This window comes from Setaria viridis, chromosome 4, assembly GCF_005286985.2.
Source record: "Setaria viridis chromosome 4, Setaria_viridis_v4.0, whole genome shotgun sequence".
Lineage (NCBI taxonomy): Eukaryota > Viridiplantae > Streptophyta > Magnoliopsida > Poales > Poaceae > Setaria > Setaria viridis.
Window position 1 is genome coordinate 27,554,095 of NC_048266.2, and position 11,634 is coordinate 27,565,728.

Consider the following 11,634-nt stretch of genomic DNA (forward strand, 5'->3'; position numbering starts at 1 on the left):
GATGGGGCGACGGTTTGAGGCCGGGAGTGGGGGAGGGGAGACATCGTGAGGTCGTGGAGGGGCTCGGGAGGCCGGGGGACGCCGGGAGGTGAGGGGCCCCCGGCCGGCGGCACACAGGGCGACGCACGGCACCCGTGCGTGTGTTTCTGGTGCTCCACGCGCCTGGAGGTAGGAGATGAAGGGGTAGTAGGCCGGTTGGGCCAGCTTGGGCCGGTTGGTGGGGAGGAAAGGAGAGGGGAGGTGGCGGCCAAGAGGAAAAGGAAGGGGGAGATGGGCCTGCGCAGGGAGAAAAGGAGAGGGAAAAAAAAAGATGGGCCGACGGGGTAGATTAGGCCCATGCGGTTGGGAGGAGGAAGGAAAAAAAATGCCTTGCGGGCTGAAAGAGAGAGAGGAGGAATTTCGGCCCAAGGAGAGGAAAGAGAGGTGGAGGGTTTGAAAATTTAAATAGAGTTGAAGTTTTCAAAATCCAATTCACATTCTTTTGAAATTCAAAAGCAAGCATTCAAACAAAAACCAAAGTAAAAGAGAAAAGAAAAACTCTACCAAGCACTTATTGCTTCTAAAATTATTTCAAATGCTCTTTAATTATTTGAATATCGTAATTTAATTAAAGTAATTTATTTAATCCTTAGGGTACGAAAAACTAGACCGAGTTGCTTACATTGCATTGTGATGGAATTTTGGGTGTTACAGCTAGGCACCTGCATGCCTCACCATTTTCATCTCATTTTCTGCTGTTCATGCCAAGGTGTAATTCTGGGAATACACCTGATGTTGTTGACATGACTTGGGCCCTGTTTATAAAGGAACATCTGGTGTTTCGTTCATACATGAGATAGTTCATAAGAACTTGGATCCTCTGTTCCTGAGATTCATGCCGTGTTAATTGGTACGAACTGCAACTGCATGGTTATGTGAACTTGTGGTACTTTGTGGCCCTCCAACCTTGTGGCGGACAAATTGGTTACCACAAATAAGCTAGGAAAGATTTCACAACAACTTCCTGGGGTGTTTATCAAATTTTACACCACAAATTAAATACCAAATTTGACACAATTTATTTGATGAGTTCTCACAAATATTGTATTGGATAGTTCTGCAATGAACCATCAACCATGGAGTCAATGTCTCTCTATTTGTATAAGTTGTTGGGGAAATATCAAACGGGAATATCTCTTCAACAAATTTCCAGGAGATGGAATTTTATAGCTCCTAACTACAAATAAGTGACGTTTTGGACATGAATATGGTCTTAAAAATACAATTTTGACTAGCACTTCTTGTTGTAATATATTTTTAAATAATAGATTCTTATGAAACTACTTATTGAGACAATATGCTCGCATTATTTTCAATGTCCTAACATAAGAAGTGTTTTTTTTGTAAGCAAATTATAGAACCCTTGATTACAAACAATCTGAAGCTCACTTATTTGTGACCCGACAAATTAACAACTGGATCGTAAGCAGAAAACTCACATGAAGTCCTAAAATTCCATCAGAAAGTCATTTATAAAATTGCATACTTCAGTATTAAATTTTAAAGAAAGTACTCCCTCCATCCCAAATTATAAGTCGCTTTGATTTTTTTGGTACATCCACTTTGCTATGCATCTAGACATACTGTTATATCTATATACATAGCAAAGTGAATGTATCAAAAAAGTCAAAGCGACTTATAATTTGGGATGGAGGGAGTACTATTCAATCTTGCAAGATTAAAAATAAAAAATTAAGGATAAGTAGTCTTTTTTCCAAAAAATGCAAATGCAAAATTAGTTGTAGTCAAATAGCTTGTGATTAAGACTTCATAATGAATAAAATAAAGTGCTGAAAATTTTGGATATAGATCGATTTGCCTTCTTGAACTCATATAGTACGTTGTACCATTTCTCGCGGATTTGATCATTCATATTTCATTCCCATAAGGGGCTGTACACATGCTCAACGTGTGGGCTCTCACTGTAGCCGTAATGGCACGGCTCTCTGAACTCGTACCCCACCATGACGCCGACGCCGTCGCCGTCGACATACCAGCCGCCCATATCATGCCCCGCCGCCGGCGGCACCTCCGCCCAGTACTCGAACGGCGCCTCGGCTACACAGGGCGCCGGGATGCTATCAAGGTCCGACAGCATGTACTCCTCCAGGCCCTCGCTATCGACGTCGCCCGCCTGCACGTGTTCCGCCGTGCTTCGGCCGTCTGCCGGCGCCGAGGGCGGCGGCCCGCCGCCGCCGATCTCGGCCTCCAGGGACCGGATGACGCGGCTCAGCCGGTCCACGTCCTCCGGCGCCGCCTGGTCCGCCAGAGGCGCGTCCTCCAGCAGCTCCATGAGGAACGCCCCGTCGACGACGACGGCCTGCTCCGGCTGATGCTGGCCGCCGCCGGCGTAGAACCACTCCTGCGCGGCAGCTCCGGCGCCGGCGCCGCCACCGCCCTGCATCGCGCTATGGTGATCCATCTATCTATGTACGAGACGTGCAAGGAATTGGGTTTTAATTTGTGATCAAGCAGCTGACGAATCAAAGTTCTTGATGATGGTGGTGGTGGTGGTGGTGGTGCGGATAATGGCGGCAAGGAGGTGGGGGGGTATATATAGGAGTGGACCGGGTGGTTGCTTGGTGGTAGGAGGAGGATCAAGGAGCACGCAGTGGACGCGGCAATGGCTGAGAGACTTGAGGGAGAGGGGACTAGCGTGGCGTGCAGTATGGTGTGATGCACACTTGCTCCCCATGTGGATCTGACTTGACTGCAATGCACCGCTCCGATCCGACCGTCGCTTTTCTTGGGTTCCTTTCCCGCGTATAAGAAGGGAATTACGAAAACGAGGACGTTTCGTATTTTTTTCAAAAGTAAATGAAGTTAATAGAATCATAGCATTTGATAGAAAAAGGTACATGAAGTTATATAAAGAACAAAAGGGGATGCATGTATTTTTCTTTTTTCTGAATAGGTGTAATCATCAACTCATCATACATGAAGGTATCAGGTGCGTTAGAGTATGCTACTTGAGGAAAAAAGATGCTCAAGAGCAATATCGGTGTAGATGCGCACAATCTCAATCTCATTCCTTGGATTAAACTGATTGACCCAAATTGAAGGTGTAAATTACCTCATCCTTCATTTCCACTTTTTTTTTCTCCCCATTTGACTAAAGTTGGATGGAGCCAAAGTCTAAGAAAGATGAGAGAACTACCCCACCAGAGTCCAAGTATCTGTTTTCACCGTATACATACTTCTCCATAGGATATTTTCTCTATAAGGTAGTAAGGTTAGTCTATTTCTCAAATTAAACTACGATAATGATCGATGCTATATGCGGATTAGCACACAACTTTCACGTTTCAAAAAAAAGAACAACATTCTGAAGGTGACATTATACATCTCTAGCTAGTCCATGTTGCACTTCGCAAAAAAAAAAAGCGTATTGCATTCCGTAGAAAAAAAAGAATGCGTATTTCAGACAACACTACGCTGCCTGCCTGTAGCAGCGTACATATGCTATTTTGCTATGCGATGGCAACACGCCAGCCACACCTATAGGTAATTTGACAGATGCCAAGGGGTTCCGTCGTAGGACACGCACTTTCCAGACAAGCAAAGAGACGGGATAAGAAGGGCCGGTGGTTGCATTGGTTTATTCGATGGTTTAGGCGCCACGAGAAAGCAACTTGATCGATCATGTGTGGACCTCGTGGCTGATGGCGATCGCCCGTTGATATGTGCGTCGTGCGTCTAGCTAGGTGTTGGGGGTGCGTCTTGGGCCTCCTGTTGATATATGCGTCTAGCTAGGTATTAGGTAGAAAGTCTAAGGTTAGAGACTCCCTTTATATTAAAGAGGTTTAAAATGGAGTCTAAGAGCTTGTTTGTGAAGGTTAGAAACTCAGTTGTAATATCTAGTTGTAATATCTAGGGATCTTTTTGTAAAGTTCAGGAACCTATCTATAATATTTGACCTCACCAATAGAATTAATATAAACAGCTACCTCCTCCTCCCTATAAATAGAGCCCTAGGGCTTGGAGGAGAGGATTTTAGCCACTTGTTCATTTGGCTCACTTGTTCACTTGGATGATTTTCTTCCTTCCTCTCTTTATTATCCGTTCAGGATCTCGGATCCCAATAGTGTCGCTCACCGTGGGTTTCACATGAAAGAAAAATTCACGATGACCACGTAAAGAAAAAGTTAAAGTTTGATTGCTCGGAGACTTGGATGACCAATCGAGGGTCAAATGACCACAGAGGTCATACACCTTCGATCTTCTTTTTATGCACGTGTGCATCTGAATCTTGAGAGCAAAAATGTTTAATGTTTTTGTCAACAAACACACCGGCCAATCCAATCGAAGGTCATTTTTCTTATCTCGGAGTGTTTCGATACTAGGTGCTAAACTTTAGCAGTCACATCGGATATTCGAATGCTAATTAGGAGGACTAAACATGAGCTAATTATAAAACTAGTTGCAGAATCCTGTGCTAATTTACGAGACGAATCTATTAAGCCTAATTAATCCATCATTAGCAAATGGTTATTGTAGCACCATATTGTCAAATCATGAACTAATTAAGCTTAATAGATTCGTCTCGCGAATTAGACTCTATCTGTGCAATTAGTTTTGTAATTAGCCTATATTTAATATTTCTAATTAGCATCCAAACATCTGATGTGACAGGTGCTAAACTTTAGCAGAGAGTATCCAAACGGGGCCTAAATTACTTTGATCACGTAACCTTCGTTCCTTTCATCAGGCTTTCCAAAAAAATAAACTGGATGTGCTGGCGTCCGGACATCTTCCCATCGGACGGTCCGGTAGTCCGTTGCAACATTCAAAACTAGCGTATGCAACATAGAAAATCAACATTTATAACATCGAAAATCAACATTTGCAACATCAAAGAACGTGTAAAAAACTTCTTAGTGATTCGTTGATAATGGAAAAATCCCACCGCAACATTTGTATCATGTTGCGTGCGACATTCAATCTCGCATCGGAAAAAATGCAACATCCGAAACTAACTATTGCAACATCATAAAAAATGTTGTGCAACATCCAAAGTAACATACCAAAACATCATGAAAAACAAACCATTCAACATCAAACTGTCGATGCATGAAACATCTCATCCCAATCAAATCGCAGATGCAACATCGCGGATCACAGGTGAAACATCACAAAAGTCATTGTTGAAACATCACAAAATCATGTTGCAACGTCACAAAATGGCGGCCTCGCTCTTCCGCTTCACCGTCCCCCTCCTGCTCCTCTTTGTCCTCACCGCCTCGCGCGCAACGAAGAGGACGCTCGCGTGCTCGCGGCGCTCAGGCAGGCACTCGACCCAGCCGGTCGGGTCCTCGGCTCCTGGAACCCTCCGACAACTCCTACGGCGGCTCCTTCGTTGGTGTCACCTGCGACCCCGCCATCCGCGTCACAGCCATCTCGTTGCAGGGTCGCAGGCTCTCCGGCAGCCTCCCGCCTGCGGTCGCTGGGCTCCGGCAGCTCCTTCGTTAGCGTCACCTGCGACCCCGTGCGGCCGCATCACGGCTGTCTCGCTGCAGGGTTGCGGGCTCTCCGGCAGCCTCCCGCTTGTGGTCGTCGGGCTCCAGCGGTTCCAGGGGCTATACCTGCACTACAACGGGATGAAGGGGCCCATACCGCGGGAGATTGAGAAGGAAGGCTGCAGCGGCAGTGAGGAGCGCAGAGGATAACGAGCAGAAGGAGTAGAGGATAAGGATGTGCCGGTCGGTGGAAAACAAAATACGTGGATGAGAATGTTTCATCAGACAGGTGGACCTACGCGGAGCGTCCGGCGTTCGGACGCCCACCTAGCATTTCCAAAAAAATAGTATTCCTAATCACACTGTATATTTAAGTGGCTTGTGCATGGTGCATTCAGTTAGGGATGTAATCTGCGTAGGACTTCCTGGTGACGTCATTTAGCTGGGCAAAAATTTTCGCTAAGCAAAGGTTTACTCCGGGAGGCTGATTAAGATGGTACAAAGACAATTCTTGAAAGCTTGCATCTTTTAGTCTATCAACGAGGGTGTTCAGCTACCTCTACTAGGCTATTTTCGTACACATGATTCCTAATCATCCTTTTTCTTTTCATGACTCGTACTCAAGCTAAGGACAGAACAGGCTCGTCACCCCGCAGCTGCCGGCTACCGCATCCATGGCGCCGGCGCCAAGCGAAGCTGTTGCCCAGGGAACACAACTAATATCGCTTACATCGGCACATGAATGCTCATCACCCTCGGCGACACAGTAAGCGTAGGACCATCAGCAACAAGCGAAGGAACCTCGCAGCTTTGATAGACCATCAGCAACAAGTGAAAGGAACCTCCCAGCAAACCTCCCAGCAAGAGTCGACCCTCGCAGCAAGAACCCTTATGGCGAGAACCCTCGCAGAAACAACCCAGCCGGCAAGCGCCGAGCTTCACAACAAGCGCCGAACCCTTGCAGCTAGAACCTCCGCACACCAAGCTAAGGAACCCTTGCAGCCAGAACCTCCGCGCACCAAAAGGAACCCTCACAAGACAACTGCTCAGAACCTCCGAGGACCAAGCTAAGGAACCGAAGCAACCTCGCAAGTCAAAGCCACGCTCGGAGCCTCCGCAAACCAAGCTGCGCACGCCACCCGGCTAATGCCAGCACCACTGGCATCAATTGCATGCCAAAACACCAAGCGAAGGTCATCTAGTTTTTATGTATAGTTAAATTATTTTCACCATGATACCTTCGTTTCTTTTCAGTTCACTTTTACAATTTACAAATAGGAAGTGCATTTGATAAAGATTATATTGCTTAATTTTTTCTGATTTAAAGAGACTTTGGCATGATAATTAATGTTGGTTACCCTCAGCTCGTTACTACCTTCGCAACAAGACACAAGGCTCATATCCTCCAAACCTACCAGGCCAACTACTCAGCAAAGCTACAGCGTTACCCCCGCGTGCACGAGAACCACCATCCCCGAGGTTGCTGAAACTGAGGTTGCTCATATCTTTAAACCTGAGGTTGCTGAAAAACAGGGTACACTAGATATCCCCGAGGGTGCATGCTCCAACTCATCATCTCCAATCGTCAACCTCCCGCAGTCCAGCTGCTGGATAAGCAGCGAGGGTTATGCACTTGTGCATCGTCTCTCCAGGGTATCAGCTTCTTAGCTACGCTGCATAACCTCGGAAAGTGGCAAAGAACTATTAGCAGAAATCCACAGTGGGTTATGCGGTTCTTACAGCAGAAATCCACAGTGGGTTATGCGGTTCTCATATCAGAACCAGAGTCCAGTAGGCAAAACCGTGAGTCAGGGTTTCCTCTGGCCAACCGCAATTCTCGATACCCCAGGCTTGGTAAGAACCTGCTAGGCTCGCCAAAAGACAGCAAACCAACAAAAAGCACCATCATTGCCCATACAACTCATACCATCGTCTTGGCCCTTAGAAAGATGGGGAATGGATTTAGTAGGACCACTACCAACTGCTCAAGGCAGCTGCAAGTTCGCAGTAGTAGCAGTCGATTTTTTTTACCAAATGGATCGAAGCTAAGCCACTAACAAACATAACCTTAAGCTCTGTACAGAAATTCTTTTAGCAAAATATCATCTTCAGATTCGGAGTTCCTAGAGAGTGTGCAAGAACCCTCGCAGCAACAAGCTCCTTCGCAGCAAGCTCTACCCTCGCAGCTAGCACCAATCTCCGTGGCAAGCTCTACCCACCCTCCGCGGCAAGAGCTCAACCCTCGAGGCTGCTAGAAGCCTAGAACCCTCGCAGCAAGAACGACCTCCACGGCAAGCTCGAACCTTGGTGGCGAACGACGAACCTCCGAGCTAGGACAACCCGGCAAACTCTCCCGAAGCTGCCCGATGCCTCTACTGGCTACGATCGAGCTAAGCTGCGGCTGCTGGGTTGTTTATGCAAGAGCTGCATCACCTTTGTACAAGCAGCGTGCAATCAGCACAAAAGCTGCGAGGCTGGATTCTGCTCACGAACTCACAATGATGACTTTGATAAAACGTATGTCAACTTTTCAGATCGAAGTTGCCTGTTCTGGCCTAGATAAGTATTCCAACAGCACTTTAAGTCTGCAAAAATTCTGCTTTCGCGCTAACCTGCAAGCTGCAGTTATATTTTTGCTTTTACAGCACAAATGATAGAACGTCAGTTATCGAAGGTCCCTTACAGCTGAATTTCGTAAAGCTGCATTTTCTCGGGTTCAAACCCAGAACCTGTTTGCTCAGCGCTGCATTAGGATTTCAACCACAGCTATGCCTTTTGACTTAGCCGGAGAGTAGCTATTTTTTCTGTGGCAACCGACACACCTTAATGATAGGCAAGCCATACCATGGCACCAAGCGAAGGCCATCCTTGGACCCGTTTTCATTTATTCTTGTTACATGCAAAAATCCGCTCATAATAGCGCTTCATAGCTTGACATGCTCTCACACAATTGTCTTATAAAAATCATCTACATTGACCTTTCTCACTAACCTCTATGTTTGCAGGGTGTATCCTTTAAAAGTATTTTTATTTACTTGCTATAGTCTTTACCATGTTCACATGCATGCTGTCATCATTTTCTTTAGCTGACATTTCCAACAGAGATAACTTAATATAATGATTAATTTTCTATCCCCTCTACGGAGGCCATCCTAAATACAAATATGAACACCTATCATACTTAGTTTTTCAAGGCTTCTATCTCTAGAGATCCAAGGAAAGGGACGGTTTTTGAGAAGGGCATTGGATTATTGGTTTTCTAATATCTAGTGATACCCATAAAAGGTCATGGTTCGCAGACAAGGTATTACAAAGGCCATGATTCACAGAGAAAGCGAGGCTTTTTAGCATGAGGGTTATCGCTGGTTGTCTACCTCCGAGCGAATAAAAAATGATCAAAGCTAGTTTTTCTACCTTTAATTTGGTTATCAACTTGTTTTCTATACCTCGGTTTTCAATCTAATAAGTCCAAATTCGCAAAAATGTGTTTGGACCGTGGGACCTATTGCTTCGGAGGTTGAGCTTTAGAGCAGCTGGGCCGTTTTATTTATTCCCTAGGCTTAGCTACGGAACGTGCTCTGCATACTTGGTTTAGAGTCCTAGAGGGCTACACTTAGAAATTCATTTCTTTTTCTAAGTTCAAATTGATAGTCGAAGCAACTAAAAGTTGCGATATCGACTAGAGCATGATGCTCAGAAAGTAAGTCCACAAAATGAGCAAAACAAGCTTTCGTCGACTTATCTATTTATTTGCGTTGTTACTATACTGCAGTTGGATGAGGCAGGTTGATCTTCGATCGGGGCATCTAAAAAAAAGTTACGTCTTATGTATTGAAATTTTTTTCACTCTAATATGCAGGTTCTCACTGTTGTAAGTATCTCTCCACCTGCTTAAGCTAACCCTTGTATATTAGACCCTCACACTTTTTATTTTCAGGTACATTGATTTTCAACTCGTAACCAAGTCAAGAATTGGGACATGATATATTAGTTTTAATGGTGCGTTGGTTTTCATCAAGTGATATATCTTACGGACCTTTGGCTCTCATCAACTATTGGAATTATCTTTATTGGCATTCATCAGTCATTGGCCTTCCACTATAATGGTTTTCAAAGAACCAAGTCACAACCTTTGGAGGTTGATTAAGGCGATTCAGGGCACTATTCTATTGCGTGCTTACGTTTCAATCAAAACTACTTTCTTTTGGAGGGTTGATGACATGACCAACTATGAGATAGATCTTTGCATTTGCAAGCATTTCATTCATATGCATCAAAGCATACATCAAATTATCGTATTGCATGGACGCATTACTTTCGTGCATGAATCAGAAAAGCCCAAGAGGCTAAGAGGTTCAATTTCGTAAAAGAGAAGTTGGGTGACGACCCACAAGTTTACCTTTTCTACAATATTATTTTTTCTCAAACATTCAAAGCCAAAAGCAACAAAAAGTTGTAGCATCGTCTCTACCTTTTAAGAATTTTTAATTACTAAGCCTCAAAAGGCCACTACATTGCGTTTCTGTGCAATCGAGACTTGCATTTCTGTGCAAGCAGAGGTTTGCTTATCCCAACAGTGGATGCAAACCCTCGAACCTTGCATTTCTGCGCAAGTAAAACCTTGCATTTCTGTGCAAGTAGAGATTTGCTTTGCTTATCCCAATAGTGGATGCGAACAGTCGATCATTGCATTTCTGCGCAAGTAAAGCCTTGCATTTCTGTGCAAGCTCTGAGCAAAAATTAACAACAAGTTGCGGCATTAGTTTTACTTTTCGTTCAAGCATTCAGAGCTGGAGGCAACAACAAGTTGCGGCATCAACTTTATCAATGTACACTTGTTTTCCCTCTAACCTCGCAGGGTTTAAAGTTTCACGGTCGAAGCAACCAAGAGTTGCGATTTCAACCTTACTTTTCGTATAAATTTTCTAAGTCCACAAAACTCGGAGCAAGTTTTTGTCGATTTCCTTTTAGCATACTTACGTATGAAATCCTCACTATGCCTCGAGACTTTGAACAAGACCGCATCCGAAGGTTTCGAACCTCGAAACTCCGCAGCATCACAGACACATGCAAAGTCGAACTCACGACTTTGTGAGCTAAGGGGCTCCGCCTTCACCTCCGGAACTTCAGATTCCACAAGGCTTGACGCTCGACGGCTCAATTTTGGTACTGTCGCAGATATGAACTTGCATATGGTGTGATGATGCCTGAGTTTTGCTGCGAGCCATTAGGGTGGCAAGTTGATTAGAAAATGTGGCCTTTTGTGTCTTGAAAGGACTTGTATGGAAGTATCGAAGGTACATCCGTGCATTTTCCATGCATGTACAACCTCGTTAATTAACTTGGTTTTTTCAATCGAAGCTACTAAGCAAGAATGTAGGCACCTCAGCTGCCAGATGACGACCGTCGTTGCTCGTCACCTTCGAACGGCCGCGCTGCAATCTGCCAAATCGAAGCTATGGAACCCTCGGGAGTTAAGCTGTATTCGGAACCTCCGCGCGCTAAGCCACGGAACCCTCGCAACTCAAGCTGCCATCCTTGACTGTTAAGGGGGTGTTTGGATACGAGGGGCTAAACTTTAGCAGGGTCATATCGGACGTTCGGATGCTAATTAGGAGCACTAAATATGAACTAATTACAAAACTAACTGTACAGATGGAGTCTAATTCGCGAGACGAATCTATTAAAGCTAATTAATCCATCATTAGCAAATAGTTACTGTAGCACCACATTGTCAAATTATGGACTAATTAGGCTTAATAGATTCGTCTCACGAATTAGACTCCACCTGCGCAATTAGTTTTGTAATTAGACTATGTTTAATACTTCTAATTAGTATCCAAACATCCGATGTGACAAATGCTAAAGTTTACCGGGAGGTATCCAAACACTCGCTAAACCTCGCAATCTCGTATGTTTGCCTATGCGCAAGTCAACCTGCGTTCAGAACCCTCGCAAGTCGAGCCATGCTCCAAACCTCCGTAAATCAAGCTATAGAACCCTCGCAAGTCAAGCTGCGCTTGGCACACCGCTTGCCCAGCTCCAACTGAAGCTTCATGTCATCTATGTGTCACCTACGCACGGCCAATCACCAGCTCCGGTCATACTTAAGCTCGTGCCATCAATCATTTGGAAGTGA

At 45.0% G+C, this 11,634-nt stretch overlaps 1 protein-coding gene across 1 annotated transcript; it reads right to left on the reverse strand.

Moving 5' to 3' along the window:
- Positions 1-1,853: 1,853 nt before the first annotated feature.
- Positions 1,854-2,700, reverse strand: LOC117851905 (uncharacterized). The gene has a single exon (XM_034733818.2). The coding sequence runs from the start codon at positions 2,459-2,461 to the stop codon at positions 1,916-1,918; it is 546 nt and encodes a 181-aa protein (XP_034589709.1). The 5' UTR covers positions 2,462-2,700; the 3' UTR covers positions 1,854-1,915.
- Between the last annotated feature and the right edge of the window lie 8,934 nt (positions 2,701-11,634).

What these genes read in the sequence shown, in the direction of transcription:
- LOC117851905 (XM_034733818.2), bottom strand. Translation starts at nt 2,461, where the DNA reads ATGGATCACCATAGCGCGATGCAGGGCGGTGGCGGCGCCGGCGCCGGA.